Below are 18,945 nucleotides of genomic sequence, written 5' to 3' on the forward strand. Positions count from 1 at the left end.
ATTAGCTGCTTTTATTTATTGCTTTCTCTCACAACAATTTTTAACAATAAGTGATTTTCTTATAGGTTACCAAACGGGTTGGGCTTCCCGAAATTTTTTAAAAATCACTTATTACCTCAAATAAGCAATGTCAAACGGGTACTTAGAATATGGGGTGAACAAAGAGAAGTGCAGAGTTTAAATAGAAAAATTATATTTTAATTAGGGGAATGCTAGCAACCTTCTTTTTTGGACATTCTCTATTTTCCTAATGACATGTGTCACTTTACTTACACTTAAAGCAATGTCATTAATACTTGAGACAAGCTAGCTTTTGTTTTCCAAACTTATCCTTATTAAATATATAACTTTCATGTTTCCTCTAATTTATCCTTTAACTTTTTTATAATTTTCTTACTACTTTGTTAAAAAATTAATTTAAAAGTGATATATCATATATTGATGAAGAACCACGCGTGTGGTGAAAATTTCAAATTCACATGGAAACAAACATGTATGAACATGCCTTGGTCTTGGATGTATGTTGATGTTGAATTCCCTAGAATGATGTAGGTGTTCCAAGAATTGTTTTAGGTCCGCCACCCAGAACTAATTTTTAGGTTGTTTCCTGCTGTATTTTTTTTTAATAAATTTTTTTTGTTAAAAGACTAATCCTATGGCAATTGAATTGATTGTAAGTTTGATTTTGATTTTGATTTTGATTTTGATTTTTTTTTAAATTGTCGTTTTTTTTTCTTATATAATTTTTAACAAGATGATAAGAAATCCTAAAAAATCACAGGAATAATGCCAACAAAATTCAGCCCAAAAATCACAACATTAGTAAGCAAATTCCCGCGTAAAGAAGAGTACTTGATAGAGCTGTGTTACCATTTGGAATTTGGAAAAGTGATCAACTGCTTAACAAGAAGCTACATACACAACAGTTATCAAAGACAGTGACGTTGCTACTGTTTTTCTAAAAGAAAACAACCTTTTTTGTGTTTTTTTTTCTTCTTTCTAAAACATGGGAGAAAAGTGTTGTTTTATTTTATTTTGGTATAGAGGGTTGGGTTGGGCATTTATATTTGCTTTTTTAATTTTTATTATTTAATTATGCCTCTGGTCTGGACCGTAGTTTTGGCTACTTGTTTACTTATGCTTTCATTGCTATATAGTATATTTAGTTGAAATTGAATTCGAACGGGCCGGGCTCGTGAGTATGCCCTTACCCCCCCGGCTCGGGCCAATTTAAGTCTGTTGCGACTCGACTCAATGTGCCAAAAATCTTTAACTGAGCCCGATTCATACATGGGCACTGTGCTTAGCCCGATTGATGCCGGTCCAGCCCGTTGTACACCAATTTTCTTTGACAAACCAAAATTAAAAGAAAAAAGAAAAAAGAAAAAAGGAAGACAAAATGTCAAATAAAGTACTAAAGCTCAACCAATCATGTCAAATCGTGGAACACGTGCGACCCGCACGTATGAACACATACAAGACATCCAGTGACTCACAGCCGTTCCTCTCCTCGCTGCCCCTTTCTCAGTTTTCAACTTCACTTTTTTCCCTATTTCCCTTTTACTCGTATCCCTCTTTAATCCCCACCACTTTCCTCTTGCTAGAGCCGTTGAAGCAAAGAAAGGAACAAACACGAACACAGACCGCGCCTTCCCGATCCATCCGACTCAACTCGCTCCGGTGACTCAGAATGGCCGCAGCTGTCTCCGAGAGAGCGGAGCTCGCCAAGCTCTGCAGCTCACGCAACTGGTCCAAGGCCATCCGCGTCCTGGACTCGCTCCTCTCCCAGTCTTCTTCCATCCAAGACATCTGGTCCGTACACCTCTATCTCACTCGCGCACTCTCTCATTCAATTCCCGCTGATCTTCAATTTCTTAATCGAATTTGATTCTGATCGATTTTGTGGCTCTCAATGTTGGTGTTGCAGCAACAGAGCCTTCTGTTACAGCCAATTGGAGCTACACAAGCATGTGATTAAGGACTGCGATAGGGCGCTTCAGCTTGACCCCGCGCTTCTTCAGGCTTACATCCTCAAAGGTTTTTCTTCGATCATTTTATCGAATTTGAACTATTATTTGACTTGGAAGAATTTATTTCCTTTTTCTTGGAAATTTTGGATAATTTAAGTAGTTAGGTGATAATGATAGCTCAATTATGAAAATGTTAAGCTCCTCGTAATTAGCTGATAATGAAAGGTGCGCAGTTAGTTAGACATTTCGGATAGATTTTATGCAGTCTTAATTTTTATTTTAGGTGTACGGCAAATGTGAATAAGTGACTGGTAGTCGAGGCTGAGTGAAAATCTCATAGAATTTGTGAGCAAGATATTAAAGAAGAGGTTCATTGTTTAGATGAGTTGCAGTGTGGTTTGTATCGGCCCTTGTATTTTGGAGAATTTTTTTTTTCCGTAATCTAAAAGTTACTTATCAATGATTTAATGAACGTTCTGTGGAAAAATTTTAAAGGGGAAGTACACTTATTGAAGAATTTGATAATATAATTACATTTTTGTTTGGGATGGAATAGTATATCTTCTTTGCTATGAGGAAGTGAAAAAAAAAATACTGAAATGGCACAGTACTGATTGAGCTAAAAATTCATTTTGTTGAAATCATATTGCTCTTTCGGATGTATGCACAATTGTGCACTCTCAGGGAGCACTTATTTGACACTTTCTATGATTCGATGTCTTAAATTTTTTAAAATACTTGTATACAATGAATCATTACATGAAGTACTGTTGGAGCTCCGCCATTCTTGCGATCTTAGACTTGATCTTTGTCCTCTAGGTTGTGCATTATCTGCTTTGGGAAGGAAAGAGGATGCTCTTTTGGTTTTGGAGCAAGGCTATGAACATGCCTTGCGTCAGTCTGCAGATCTGAAGCAGTTGCTAGAACTGGAAGACCTTGTAAGAACTGCAAAAGAGGAGAGAAGTATTGGATATGAGACTCATGCAAAACAGTCGGCATCATCTATGTTTGCATCTGAATCAAGATCACATGTTAATGGGAAGTCAAGTGAGACTCATGAGAATCACAATAAATTGAGTGATCAATCTGAATTATGCAGTGAATCAACAGTTACCTCTGAGGTCCATAGCAACTCTAATGGTAATTTGGACGTACCCAATGGAATAGGTGATATAGCCGCAGCGAGTAAGAAGTTTGATAGCCAAATGAATGGGAATCATGATAATCGTGATAAATTGGGTTATGACTCTGAATCATGCAATGACTTAAGTGATACATGCAGTAAATTACCAATGATTTGTAGCAAATCAAGTGATGTGACAGAAACTCCTCCCACACCCCCAAAGTTAAGTAGTAAATCTGATATACGCCATGAAATTAGTGATGACTCCAAGAGAAATAAAAAGTTCTGCGTTGCTAGACTTTCAAAGTCCAAGTCAATAAGTGTGGATTTTCGACTATCAAGAGGTATAGCAGAGGTATGTTATAATTCCTTTATTTGGTAATCATCTTTCTGTTTGAGCACAGTTATTGTTTCTGTTGAATTGCCAGTGTTTTGAACCTTATATTCTCTTCAATGTGTGATGTACCTTTTTTACAGGTTAATGAAGGGAAGTATGCTCATGCCATATCTATATTTGATCAGGTAAGTTTCAGTCCATGTGAATCCTGAAAAATTTCTGGCTATTGGAATTTTCCTTCCCATCGTTATTTTTCCTTGTGTTTCTTTCATCTTCATTTTTATTATTTTCCTCTTTTCATTTCTGGTTTGTCGATGGGTAACAACATGTCTTGGGGGTCGTAGTTTTACGGGGCCTTTAGCAAGTTTTATGAGCATTTGCATTGTTTTATAATTATATGCACAGATATTGAAAGAAGATCCTAACTATCCAGAGGCACTGATAGGGAGAGGGACAGCCTATGCATTCCAACGAGAACTTGAGGCTGCAATAGCTGATTTTACTAAGGTATTTGATGAACTAATATTTTGACAGGAGAATAAAAAATGGTTTGGTTCTACGTGCAAGTAGTTGATCTGTTTATATTTTTCAGGCCATGGAATCAAATCCATTAGCGTGTGAGGCATGGAAACGGAGAGGGCAAGCACGAGCTGCCCTGGGAGAATTTGTTGAGGTGTTATTTCTACCTTAATTTTTTCATGTAAATGTATTCTATGTAAAATAAAGTAATGAATATTTGGTTGTGGTTTTACACTGTTCCTCCAACTTAATTAATGGTAAAAGAAGTTATTGTTACTTGTTATGACACAAGAACTGACATGTACATGCATATATTAAACTCTTGTGATCCAGGCCATTGAAGATCTGTCGAAGGCATTGGAGTTTGAACCAAATTCAGCCGATATTTTACATGAAAGGGGTAACTAGCTCAAACCCAATCATTACATTTCAGCATTCAGGTTCAAATGTTCAAATGCCTTCATTTTTTAAGATAAAAAGATGTTGTTTTAGAGTGTATCTGCATCTATTTACAGATTGTCAGGCTTAGGTGCTGTTAACATGTTAAAACAGATGTAGGTGAACAATTTTCTAGAGAGATCAATAGCTGTAGAAGCTTGACATTGTATTATTGAGACTGCAATGTTTCTTCAGTTATATATTTTTATTAATAGCCCTAAACGACGACTTCTGTCAATAGGCACGTAACAACAGTAGCATTGTCATTTTTGCAGGAATTGCCAATTTCAAGTTCAAGGACTTTTACAATGCCGTTGAAGACCTAACTGCATGTGTGAAACTTGATAAGGATAACACATCTGCATACACATACTTGGTGAGTCTTCAAGATTTGTGTTTCTGTTGATTCTGTTGTCTGGTATTTGTTCTTGCAGCTTACCCTGGAATAATCTTGCACTATTGAGTATTGACTGAACTGATATTGGCTTCCCTAGGGTTTGGCATTATCCTCAATTGGTGAATATAAAAAAGCTGAGGAGGCACATTTGAAAGCAATTCAACTGGATCAGAATTTCCTTGAGGCATGGGTGCAGCTAACCCAGGTATCCATGAGCAAATACTTTGTTTACCAAGGCCAGATGAATTTCCATCATTGTTCATGCCTAGTTCATTATATTGCATATCCTTAATAAGAATGGCAACATCACTAGTGAAAACCAGAATCTCATGGAATCAATATGGGATTTTATCTCTGTTAAATGGCATAGGTATAGTAATAATGTAATACACTAGAATCTGAGGATAGGCTCATAACTAAAGCTTGGTAGCAGTTTATTAGTTCACTCTTAACTACTCATATAGAGTGAATAGGACTTGCCATTTTGGTTGATACAAATCGAGTGTTTTATAACAAGTATTGCTCTTCTGGCATGTGGGTTTTTGCAGTTCTATCAAGATATGGCTAACCCTACCAAGGCTTTAAAATGTCTGCAGCAAGCTCTACAAATTGATGGGAGGTGAGCATTTTGTGTCTGAACTAAGCCATCCATGTTTCTAAAGTTTATGTTGATCCTGATATAACTCAGCAAGAGTGCTAATGCTGGAGATATACTTGTTTGTCTAAATTTGAAAGGTTTGCCAAAGCATATCATTTGCGCGGTCTACTGCTCCATGGAATGGGAGAACACCGGTAGGTTATACCAAATCCTATCTTTGGAATGAATTGTTGACTATAAACACTAACCAGTATCTACTCTTGAAATGTTTGCATGATCTTGTAAAGCATAAATTATTTTGGATATTACTGTGTCTCTGATCATATGGTAGATGTAGTAAAATGTGATGGATTGTTGTCATCATCAGTTGCAATATGTTGTATTTGGTATTACAGTCCACTTAAAGTGGAATTAGGCACCACAGCAGTCCACGGGCACAATAGCGTACTAGGGATAATGACTTTTGGTCATATTCATAGATGAAAAAGTTGCCAATGTCCCTTGTGGTATCTGTTAGTGAATGTAGCATTGTGCTAATTTTTTTATAAATAAAGACACTAGGCGGTGTAATTAATTGCTGGGTTCTATATTGCAGCAAGGCTATTAAGGATTTGTCAACTGGGTTGAGCATTGAGAATACCAATATTGAGTGTTTGTATTTGCGGGCATCCTGCTACCATGCTCTTGGAGAATATGGGCACGCGGTATTAGAAGTTGTTTCTTTGGTTTGTTTGGAACATCAGCTGCATGTTTAATCATATTTCACTTATACATTGATCACAGGTCAAGGACTACGATGCTGTGCTAGATTTGGAGCTAGACTCGATGGAGAAGTTTGTGTTGCAATGTCTTGCTTTCTATCAGGTTTAATTTGATCTGGAATAGCATGGCTTATTTCATGTTGATATTCTTGCACTTATAAGCATTATGTAAGTGCTGATGTGCAGGAACTCAAAGTGTAGTGTGCACTATTAATCTTAGTGTGCAGTTCCATCTTTTAGCATATATCTTTAATGCACCTCGGGCACTTTTCTTCTTCTTCTTTTTTCTTCAGATATATCGAATGAAACATTCCCTTCTTTGAGTAAAAGACTATGCTCGACAAATCACAACAATGACCTTGCTTATGTGTCAAACTTTGAATTTGTTATTTTGTTTTGTTTACAGAAAGAGATTGCTCTGTACACGGCATCAAAAATCAACAGTGAATTTTGCTGGTTTGATATTGATGGAGACATTGATTCACTTTTTAAGGTGATATATTTTGAAGATTATTTTGGTCTTGATTTCCAGTTCATTGTTATAAATTTTCAGCTAATTTCTGTCATATCATCTCAGTAACAGTATGTGCATGTTTGGCATAATTATACCTAAATATAATACAAAAGGCGTTGTGCATGAAATGTCATATAAGAAAGATAAAGTTAAAAAAGGTAGCTATTCCCCTGCCTAGTCCTTTCAACAATTAATTGTGAAGCTGAAGAAGCTGAAATGTCAAATATCCAAAATCATATTTGTTCAATTAAAAAGTGGCCAAAGCCAACCATGTTTAGTTACTTAACTTTAACTTTAAAGTCATGGCGGATCCTCATGAAGAATCTGCACACACTTACACACCCAAACCGATGTGGGGCATTGGAAAACCACCCTTTTTTGGCTATAAAATCCAACCATTGGACCCCAAACAGAGGCTACAACATAACCTCTTATAAATAAGAGCATGTAAGGGGAACATTTAACAAAAGGTTGCACACCGAGAATGTATGTGAAAAAGGCTAGGCAAATTGACTCTTTCCCTTCTCCTACTTTCTGTTTATTGTGTTTTCAATATCTAATATTCAGGAGTACTGGTGCAAAAGGTTGCACCCCAAGAATGTATGTGAAAAGGTCTATCGGCAACCTCCCCTGCGTGAATCTTTGAAGAAGGGCAAGCTTCGAAAGCAAGTTTTTACAGTTACAAAGCAGAAGACTGCTCTTCTACAAGCTGCTGATTGCATTGGAAGGAAAATCCAATATGATTGTCCTGGCTTCTTACCGAATAGGCGTCAGGTGATTTTGATATCAAGAATAGCTTTGAAGTTAATGCAATTCATTGTTGTCACTTCTTAGTTGCGTTTCTTTACTATTTTCCCATTTATGTTTTCAACTTTTTATCTTATTTGAGGTTTATTGTAATTAGACATATTGCCTTGAGGAGATGTTGCACCTCTCATGTTTTTATTTAAATTTGAACAATCCAGATCAAATAGATTCAATTGAAGCTGCAGATGTTGCAATCATTTGAGGCCCATGATATTTCACCCATCTCATATTTATAAGCTAAAATGGTATATGATCTGTTAAACAAAATTCCTCAGTAAGGATTTCCAAAACACTTAACCAGAGGTGAATATCAAGAAGGTTCCACCTTTAACTGATCATTTTATCCGCATCATTGCACAAAAATTGATGAGATAAAAGTGATCAGGCTTGATGCATAGTATGAGACATAACTTTTCAATTTGAACCAATTTTAATATGAGAACGAGACTTTACTTTTCTATTTGAGCCAAGTTTTAAAAAATGAGCTAATATCTGCTCTCAACCGTAAAAACTATTAATTTTGACTCAGTGCGTATGTGTAGACAACCATACTTTTGTACAGAAGAAAACAATCTGACTTTTCTTTTTTGCAATGGTTATTATTACTTAGAGTTTTACGCTGTTTGTTTCCTATTGGTTTTCTGGCTGGTGTTTTTGCCCGGCTTGTTTGTACTGTTCTCTGCCCTTTTGGGTGATTGCAATGAATTGGAACTTCAAAAAAAAAAAAAAGAGTTTTACGCTGTAGCATTTAGCATTCTTCAGTTGACTCATTTGGAGCATTCAACTCTACTTCCATATAACATGATGTATTTCCATGTTTCTCTAGTTTCCTTGCCCTGAAGAGCTTTGAATTAACCAACCAATATTTTTTATTTATTAATTTGTTGACATTCTATGTCTACCAGCATCGTATGGCAGGATTGGCTGTTATTGAAGTTGCACAAAAGGTTTCAAAAGCTTGGCGTTCCTTCCAAGCAGAATGGAAGTATTCTAATAAAGGCACATCGTCGAAGAATGGTAAGAGAGGCCGGAGAAGGGAAAGAGTCAATTTGCCTAGCCAGAATAGAGGCGGTGCTGGTTGTAGTACGAGTAGCTCTTCAGAGACCTCCACTTCATATGGCATTACAGAAGCTAATTCATCCGCACGCTCTATGATGTCATGGCATGATGTTTATTCAGTAGCTGTCAAATGGCGGCAGATTTCAGAACCTTGTGACCCCGTTGTGTGGATTAACAAGCTAAGGTATTCCATTTTATTTTTAATTTATAAATCATTTCCATGCTCAATAGCCACATAACATCATGTTTGGATTCAGTTTCACTCTGATTTTCATTTAAATGGTTAAATAAGATAGTCAAATATTTTCCTATGCTGTTTTCTAATGTGAACATGGATTTCTACTCAACTCAGTGAGGAGTTTAATGCTGGATTTGGGTCTCATACACCATTGATCCTTGGACAAGCAAAAGTTGTTCGCTACTTCCCAAATTTTGAAAGGTGAAGGTCTATAATGCTTCCATTTAGTATGGAACTGTTTAAACAATGCTCTGTCCCCCCCTTGACTGCTCATCACTTGTCAATGTGGCAGAACATTAGATGTTGCAAAAACTGTCATGAAGGAGAGGTCATATGTGTATAATAAGGTTGATAACCTTATTGATCTATCCAGGGATGGGAAATTGAAAGATGTGAGTTCACCAATCCTTTATTTTTACTCTTGAAAATCTTATTTTATTACTTGAAGACTATTGTATCCTTTTCCTATATTATGTTGTCACTTTTAATCTTCTTTTTTTTTGTTTGCTTTTCTTTTGCATGTATAACCCTCGTTGAACAATTATTTCTTTCATATGTAAATAATTGTTTCACTGACATAATTATATTCATGCAGATTTTGGAAGCAAAATCTTGTGCTGATTTACACAGAGCGGTTGGTGAGGACTTCTGGTTGTCTACTTGGTGCAATAGTACTGCCTTTGAGGGGTAACAATGCATATCTTTTTAAAATTGATTTCCGTGCATTTTAATTGCATGTCATGCCTAGTTCTGATTGTTCCTGCTTGTTACAGGAAATATCTTGAAGGGACGCGGATTACCCTAGTAAAAACGTAGTCTCTTGCACCTTGGCTTGCAATATTCTCTTTTTCCTTTTTCATTTTCTAATTTTATTTTATTTTCCCCATCTTATTTAGTCCTTTTTATTTTCTTAATTCTGGATGCATTAAATGATTTTTCCAGGGGGGAGAATAGATATGACTTTGCAATCAGAACACCTTGTACACCTTCAAGGTGGGATGAATTTGATGCAGAAATGGCTAAGGCATGGGAGGTATGTTACCCTACACCCATCTATGCGAGCCAATTTTTTATTGTAATTTATTTCCATACTCTATTTTGTTTAATAGATGCCAGTAATCTAACATGGGTCGAGCCGCTTTCTTGGATCCTTGATATAAGCAATACATGATATATTTGTATTGGAAGAACAAATATCACAATATGAGACATGAACAGTGCTTCTAGTACCTTTACCATTCCTTAATTTTGCGTGTGTAGAATCTTCCCAAGCATTGTGTTGGCCAGTGAAATATACTCTTATGAATATCTAGTGAATGTGATTTAGCTAATCCTCACCTATGAAAAGAGAAAATTTACTAAAAAACTTAATAAGGAAAAGATGAGAATGCTTGACATTCAATCTGAACCCTAACCTGAGCCATGAAACAAAACATGCTCCAAAGTGTTATTCCACTCTCCCAATATCCCTACAAACCTTGTGAACTCTCATTTCACTTTACCCAAAACTGATGCCCTGTAAGAGTTATTCAAGATCCTTCTTGGATAATGCAAGACTCTTAGCCCTAGTAATCCCTAGTTCCTGATAAACTACTTTTTTCATTGCCCATACCTGATAAATTACTTGATACAATTGGTACTTGAGATATTCCAACCATACATTTGGCCACCATGTCCTGCTTAAGCAGAACCTTAGGATGCCATCAACGTTTGTTTTTCTTTAATGGCGAGTCTTCTGGATCTGGATAGACGGGACCTTTAGGCTGGTGCTAGCTAGAAAACCTTTGACTAGAGGCGCTAACAGGCAGATTTGTTTATACTATTGTTTGTCTTTCATTCAGTGTGTCAGCAATCTTTTGTGGTATTTTTTATTAATAATTCTTTGGTTGAATAAATTGCTAATGTTTTGCATATATGGACTATGGATTGGCAGGCTATATGCAATGCTTATTGCGGTGAAAATTATGGGTCTACTGACTCCAGTGTGCTTGAAAATGTGAGAGATGCAATTTTAAGGATGACGTATTACTGGTATAACATTTGACCTTGATGCATGGATACGGCATGTTTGTCATTCACAAAATATATAGTTCTAAATAAGGAGTATCTATACATATTCGCCTTTTCAGGTACAATTTTATGCCGCTTTCTAGAGGCTCTGCAGCTGTTGGGTTTGTGGTTATGCTGGGATTACTTCTTGCTGCTAATATGGAGTTCACAGGAAGTATCCCACAAGGTTTACAGGTGGATTGGGACGCCATTCTGAACTTTGATCCAAACTCTTTCGTGGACTCGACGAAGAGTTGGTTGTATCCATCTCTGAACGCAACAACATCCTGGAAAGATTATCCTGACGTGGGATCGATTCTAGCCACAACAGGTTCAGTTGTTGCTGCTCTGAGCACTTGCGACGATGTTGCTTCTAAAAGTCCTGAAGAGGTGAGTTCACTGTGTCACACATAATTTATATGCATGATATGCCTTTTGTGAGAGTTGAAGCTGCCGCGTCAGTGTACGCATCGTCATATTAGGCATTGTACCAAATCTTGCATTTCTTATAAATAAGTTTGAATTGTAATCAGCTATGAAGACTTAGCAATGACCAAGTGTTCATTTGGCACTTTTAATGTTATTTTGATCACCTAAGAATTTTGTGCTGACTTTCTGAAATTGACGTCGCGTATTTTCCTGTTTATGCAGTGCTGAGTCAATTTGAGGCAAGATATCTGCAAATCTTACACCGGCTTATACCAATGTAAACGCGTATGCATGCTGTATGTTTATTTGTTGTACAGTTTTCTAGAATAATGAAATTGTAATTTTTTAAATACATTGTTTCCCCTTTATGTGTTGTACGTTAATTCATCACAATAAATTTAGAAACCATGTTTTTAATTCGCAGTGGATAGTTGTCATTTTGACATTATCATATATATATATATATATATATTAAAACTAAAAAAAGTTGGGAATATTTATTGGTTAAACCTTAGTTAATTAGAATGTGCTATCAGAGTCGAAATTTCTCAAATTCATGTGAATCTCATATATTTCCAATACATATTGTCATCTGGGTCATCACTTGGTATTTAAACTCTGGTTTTTGTTTTTTAGGTTGGTGCTTGTAGTAATGCTATTACATAATATTATTTGTATGAAAATGAATTTCAGTTTCTCCTTAAGTTGTGCTGAGATTTGATTATCAATTTTTGTTATTCCAGTTTTCGCCAACATACATCGAATTTATTTTGGTGTTTCTAAACCTTGAACCAAACGGACCTAGAATAATGAAGCCGAGATGGAATGGGATGCCATATAATTATGTTGTTCGGGAATGGGGTTTTACCCGGCCAAACAAATGCAATGCAATCAAAGATGTTTTTTCATATCTAACTGAAGATATACACCAATCTGACGGATAATTGTGAAGCCATACAATCATTTATCTTTTGCTAACGTAAGAGCGCAATGACAATTAGGTAAGGCAAGATCCCATATAGATCAAATCTGATACGGGTTAGGAAGGACTTTCTGTTACTAGAAGGTTTTATAATGATTAATCATTTGGTGAAGTGTAAGAAAGTAGTTTTTAATCTAATCTGAAAAGTTGGAGGAAAAGAAAAGAGACGTTGATGTCGACTTTTTTGTTTTTGTCAAAACAGAATATGTCCAAGAGTTCATGTGACAGTATCCCATCAATTAATGGAAAATCTGAATCTAGTATCATAGAATGTAAAAGTAAATGAGATAATGCAATCCATGTCATTAAAAAAAAAAGCAAAAAAAAAAAAGAAAGAAAGGAAAAAGTCATATAATTTAATAGTAAATAATACCTATGAAATGCTGTTATTTGAGAGCTTTTTATAATTCAGATTTTGACAGTATTTGAACAAGCACAAACAAAATTTGTCAAAGCAACAATCCCCAAAAAGGTTTTTCCCCCTCCTAAATTTGAGCTCATGCCCAAAAATCAAGGGCATCATGGTCAAAATGCATGGTACCCACTACTGCCACTGTGTCCAGGAGCAGTTAGAGAATGTCTGTTTTTTTCCACGGTTGGATGGTACCCATGGACAGGACACCAGGTGTTCTCATGAATATGGAGAAGCCAGAGTTTAAAGTCACATAGAGCTGGGTTTCTTGATATCTTGTCTTCTTACACCTCCTAATTTTGGTGTACATAGAAATTTGATAAGGCCTCTCTTCCCTTACCCAATTTTCAAGCTTCCCATCCTTTCTGTGACATTTACACCCTTTTCTCTTCTTCTTTCCCTTTATAGCTTTCTCCATCTTTTTTCAGCAATCGTTTCATCTACAACGGTAGGCCTGCCTGTAAAAGAAATGAATATTTATGAGGGCTTAGCTAAAAAATAAAGAGGCGTTATTGCCTAGTACTTAGCATCAATCTACAATATCTGATACATTGTCGATATTATCAAATATCGACGGTGAAGTAGATAACGTCAAGTAGTACTTGTAGGTATTACTAGATATTGACATTGAACTAGATACGATAAAGTGATACATTGTCGGTATTACCAAATATCTACATTGAATTAGATATTATAATGTGATATATTGTCACTATTACTAAATATCAACAATGGAGCAATTACTGTAGATTGGTATTTGCTTTCCCAAATAAGAAAACAATTATAACATCGACAATGTATGAATTAATGTAGATTGGTATTCGGCTTTCCCCAAAAAGAAGAGCAATGTTAGCAAGCAAAGATTAATAGAATGTGCTTAATTAAAAGACTCACTGAGGCCATGAGATTCTAATAACTCTTCATGGTTGTTAAAACTCCTGGACTTGGCGGGAGCAAATAACCAAGTTTTATTCATTTGCTTGTTAATCATACGTGCCGCGTAGCTTGGGATTTCTGCCCTTTCGGTTTGGCCGGACTTCATACGGCCATGAACAAATGTTACGCAGTCAATCAAGCTCTCTTTTGCCAACCCTTTCATGTCATAAGCCTGTGATCTTCTCCACAGGCTCTTACCATGAGGGCTCACTGCACTGGATAAGCACAGAGCTATGGTTGTGTCACTGATGACGGCCTCTGGGTTCCTCAGCAGCAAGTAACACTGAGCTCTGTTGCTATGGAGCACAAGCCTGTCTTTTCTCATCTTTAATGGGCACATATGCAAGGCTTCTGTGTACTCCATCACAGCCTTTTCTATGTTCCCAGACCAGAAGTTTAGATTTCCTTCTTGTTTCAGCTGTCTCACCATTGATTTTCTCTCTCCGATTTCTTGTTCAGACATCAACTTCTCCCTCCTTTTTCTGTCAACCTTCAAATCCCATGTCTCCTTCAAAGCTCTCTCAACTTTCTTCCTCTGGAATTTCAAGTCCCCATACTTGATTTTATGGTAATCTTGTAATAGAGCCTGTGTGATTGTGTCTCCAACTTTTGGTCTTCCTCCAATACTTCTAAGCTCAACCAGATCAACAAGAAACACAACTGAAGTCTCCATGGCTTTATGTCTGGTTTCCGGGTCTTTGAGGAGTAGCAGAAGACAATCAATGGCCATCAGCTGCCAATCATCTGAGGACCTTGAGAGGTTGCAGAGTGCCTTTATGACTTCTTGTAAATTTGCTACACTTTGTCTTCCAATTTTGGTTTGACAAAGTGATCTCAACAGCCTAATCACAGCAGGTGAAGTTGGGTTTGCTAAACCACCCCACATTCCGCACAAATCAATCAAGAATTCTCTCTTGCAGATCAAATTCAGAGACTTTTCTTTGCATGCAAAGCGGTTGAGAAGATTGAGGGACCAGCACTGAAGTTGGCTAGCCCATTCCTCTGCCTTTCTGTCCTCAATTTCCAACCCTCCAAGCCCTCTTGTAACCAAATCGCAATGGTACTTCAATCTTTTTGAAGGTTCCAAGCCAACAAACTTATCAAACACCTCTTTGGGGCAGGTCATGGCTATCTTCATGGCTAATTCTACAATCTCCACTTCATTTACACCAATGGCTTCTTCAAAGATCTTTTCATGGCTTGCTATATGAGCAAGAGCCCGAACCGCCACTCGTTGCTCCACCCAGGTGATCTTACCTCTCATCAGCTCAATTAATGGAAAAACCACCCCTGATTCTACAGCCTTCTCTGCAAATCGAACCTTGTTCATGGTGTAAGAGCCAATAGTATGGGCAGCATAGTAGGGGATATAGATGTTCTGGTCGCTTAGCAGCCACTTTTTGTCATTGATGCCTTTGTGAATAAGCTTTGCCATGCATTCAAAGATTCCAAGAGATGGGAATTCAGGGTCATTAGGCTGCATCATGGCTATGTTCCAGAGGCTGCTTAGTGCAAGGACATGTTCTTGGTCATTCCTGAGAGGCAAATCTTGGAAGGCTTTGATGATTCTAGCTTTTCTGAGAGAGGGGTCTGGCTCATTCATGGTGCAGAAGAAACAAGAAGGTTTACTGCATACTGACTCTGTGTTCTTGGTGGTTTTCTTCTGGAATTGTGATTTCATGATTTTGTTTGAGAGAGTTAGGGGTTTAAATAGGTTTTTGGGTGTATACAATTGGCATCACAAGAAGAAAAACTTAGTTTGGTAGAGTTCCGGTATTGCAGAAATGAACTTAGATGAACATGGCAAGACTATGAGAGCAAAGAGTGCAAAAGGTTTATTGTAAATGAAGAAAGAGGTGGGGTAGAGAGGAAGTACACATCGCTACGTACCCTACAACAACTGGTCCACATAATTGCTTCTGACATCAGATCCAAACAGCATGAGTTTTGAAAATTTATATTAGATGTTCCGCTCACTCCTAATTTGTCATTCTACACTCTTTCTCGAGTCTTCTAGTTTGTCATTCTACACTCTTTCTCGAGCCTACTAAAATAACAAAATATCAAATTTCGAGAGTACAGAATGACAAATTAGGAGTGTGAATAACAATTCCCAATATTTTCAATTTAAAACCAAATAAGGAGAAGAGGATGATGACTACCAGTTCCATTCTCCGGAACCACCTGCACACTGATCATTGATTGGCCAGGAGTGCTTTGTCCTTTTGATCCAAAGTTACATTTTCTCAAAAGGGGTGTTTTTGGATGGCATGCCTCCTCTTTCATTTTCTGAATTTTCTCAACACCTTATCTGAAGCTGTAATTAATTGGGCAGCTGCATGTTAAGCACTGAGAGATTAGCTCAACCAAGTGTCTCTTACTAAATAGAGACAAAGTACCATGATCCCATTTCAGGATAATCTGCATAATGAATGAACCAAATAATTTGAAATTCAAAAAACGAAAAAGGCACAGCAGTGGACTAGCTAGCCACTATATTATGATTCTGCGTAAAGGGTGACCCTAAAACCTAAAGGGTTGCTCCTGCCATGATATACCCCATCTGCTTCTATGGCTTCAAAGTCAAGCAAGCAACTTTGGTCCCCTCCATAACAAGCCAATCAACAATGGGTATTAGAATTTTTATTATATATATACTGCTCTGCAGATGTGCAGGCTTTTTGAGCTTTGGATGTATACAAGTCAGCTGAACTAAAAAAAGCAGAGTGGAAGTCACCAAATATAATGCTGCAAGTACAACTGGGTTGGTCTCAAGAAAATGCGGCTATATATATACATATATATCATTATGCAAAATCTAAGAATAAGCATTAGCTAGATAGCATAGATTAGCACTTGCTAACTGGGTTTAATAATGCATATTCTGCCAATGACAAAGTGCGCATTCTGAATGCCTTTTACATGGATTATATATATTTATATAGTCATGATTTATGGTTGTTTATAGTTCAAAGTTCAAACTTGTTGATATTTATTTGCATCGAGATTCAGGATGCATGCATGTCCTAGTACTTTAGTTTGGCGTTTTTCCAGGAGCACTACACATTGGAGATCCATCGGCTGCTAGTGGGAAGATAGTGTGACATTTTCCGGTGAAAAGCTTGCCAAATTATAAAGAATATATTCAAACACGGTTGTTAAACAATTGCCTGCGCATGCATCTAGTTTCTCCAACATGAATACGAGATATTGCTTGATATGAGACCGACATGGTGGTGGAACTTCTCCCTACAAAACCAGCTTACAAGGGAAAAATGCCCAAGAGTTATATACTATATTCTCTAACTATATATATATAGTTTGGCATGATGCTTTAGTTGCAGACTCTCTTTAATTTCCTTGTTTTTAGTAATCTTATGTTGTACGGCTGGCATGTAGTACTCTTTCCTATTCTGGGAGTTTTATCGCACGTGGTTTTCCTCAAGAAGGTTTTAACAAGGCCACTTTTTCATGCCCTTTTGTACACACTCTTTTCAGTTGAATGGAATGAAACCTACCGCTTCCTCTCAAAACCCTACATATATCTCTTCTCTTAACACAAGTGAATTTCATTAATAAACAAATATTGGCTTTAAAACAAAGAATTTTGAAGTAAAACTTTCACACATGTTAAGTAGAACCCATTAATACACTAAAAGACCCATTAACAATTTGATAAATAAAACCATTGATAACCCAACCCATTAACAAAACAAACTCACATTGACAACCGAATCCTTTAATACAAGAACCCAACTAAATAACCCAACCCATTAACACAACAAAACTCATAACCCAACCCATTAACAGGCATCAAACTTAATGATAAAGAGAAAATGAGAGACTGAAGGTGAACCAAAAATACAAACCAGACTCATCATACATAAGATAAAAGCTGAGACACAGGTAGAAATCAGACTTCCACCTTGCCTACAATATCACCCACAGAGAGGCAGAGCGAGAGAGAGGACGAGGCAACAAATTTTCTGGGTTATTTGCTGGTATCATAGAAAAAAATTTGGGTTACTTCGATTACCTTCTTTATTCTTTAAGCTGCCCTGCCTCTTTATGGACAAAGTCACAAAGATTAACAAATTGGCCCAACTGCGTTGTGATATCCAAGACTGGCTTGTAAAGGAAGAAAGCCCCCAGTGTTTATTACTATCCCAAGATACTTTTCATCTCTTATACACTCGAGATAGTTTTTTATCAGTCCCGATCTCTTGGACCACAGGAGTCCAAGAGATTGTGGTCACCCACCGTTGGATATTAATCCAATGGTTGAAAAAAGTTTTTTTAAAATGAGTGCAAGAGTGAGTGAACTGTTGAATTTACATCCAACGGTGAGTGACCACAAATTTCTTGGACTCCTGTGGTCCAAGAGATCAGGACTGAGTTTTTTATTGAGGATTATGATCCGACCAGTGTTTTTAACAAAACAGCAGATCCAAAAGAAGAACTGGGCTTCTAGAAGGTGGACCTTGGGCTCTAGAAAGTCTCTACAATGTTGATACGTCTGGAAATTTTAATCACCACACCCAATTAGATTTCTAATGAATTCTACATTTACTCACTACACTCCCGAATATTTTAAAACGTAACTCATCCTTAAACTAATTATAAAACCTAACAGACAATCTCATGGTGGTTGCTTGTGAATATTGATATTCGGATGATGGATGGATTATGCCTCTTGGGACACTTTATTTAAAGTTGATTCTTAATTATTTTGTACGAGCAAATTTGAATTTGAGATCTTTTTTAATATTGGAATAAAAGTAAAACTAAATTAAGAGCCAGTTCATCTTTTATCTGAATTATATATATATAAGCGATATTGAAAGAGGGGAAATCTAACTTAGGATCTCGAATGTAAAGGTAAATACTTTTAACTACTTGAGCTACAAGTTATTGTACTTTATCTAAAATTAAATAAATTTACCATGTTTCTCTGGAAGAGTTTTTCTAACTAAGAAATTTGAGTTTTGAGGTGGTTGCCTTATTAAGACCAATTAGACAAATAAACTAAAATATCTTAAAAAGCTCTTGCTTCACTGGCCTAATAGTAACAGTAAATAAATATTTGTATTGGAATACAAAAGAAGAAATGCATTAATTTCAAATCTCGTCCTTTGAAATCCCAAATATGATATGTAATTATTTCAAATGCATTGTATCTAACCCCCAACTAATTATTCATACAAAAATAGAAACCAACTAGTTCCTATCTAATTACATTTCCTAATATTATTTATGTCAATTGAAAAACTCCTCTTGTATCGCCAGGATTTACTACATAGAAAAAGATACGTTGTTTCGATTGCATTTGACCTAAAATACAAAAAAGATACGTTGTTTCGATTCCATTTGACCTAA

The 18,945-nt window shown here is 36.5% G+C and overlaps 2 protein-coding genes across 2 annotated transcripts; one reads left to right on the forward strand and one right to left on the reverse strand.

The window, feature by feature from the left end:
* On the forward strand, nt 1,092-11,662 carry LOC18773306 (suppressor of RPS4-RLD 1). Its single transcript, XM_007208059.2, has 24 exons — nt 1,092-1,812; nt 1,928-2,037; nt 2,790-3,448; nt 3,571-3,615; nt 3,836-3,937; nt 4,023-4,103; nt 4,283-4,349; nt 4,663-4,763; nt 4,882-4,989; nt 5,333-5,403; nt 5,520-5,576; nt 5,978-6,086; nt 6,166-6,246; nt 6,550-6,636; nt 7,225-7,431; nt 8,370-8,707; nt 8,876-8,962; nt 9,054-9,153; nt 9,357-9,448; nt 9,535-9,573; nt 9,704-9,794; nt 10,695-10,792; nt 10,891-11,200; nt 11,462-11,662. Exons 1-24 carry the CDS (start codon nt 1,691-1,693, stop codon nt 11,465-11,467), a joined length of 3,168 nt encoding a protein of 1,055 aa, XP_007208121.2. The 5' UTR covers nt 1,092-1,690; the 3' UTR covers nt 11,468-11,662.
* Nucleotides 12,249-15,461, reverse strand: LOC18775004. The gene is made up of 2 exons (XM_020565375.1): nt 13,528-15,461; nt 12,249-13,091 (listed from the first exon to the last, which is right to left on the reverse strand). Exons 1-2 carry the CDS (start codon nt 15,248-15,250, stop codon nt 13,036-13,038), a joined length of 1,779 nt encoding a protein of 592 aa, XP_020420964.1. The 5' UTR covers nt 15,251-15,461; the 3' UTR covers nt 12,249-13,035.

Source organism: Prunus persica, chromosome G6, assembly GCF_000346465.2.
Source record: "Prunus persica cultivar Lovell chromosome G6, Prunus_persica_NCBIv2, whole genome shotgun sequence".
NCBI lineage: Eukaryota > Viridiplantae > Streptophyta > Magnoliopsida > Rosales > Rosaceae > Prunus > Prunus persica.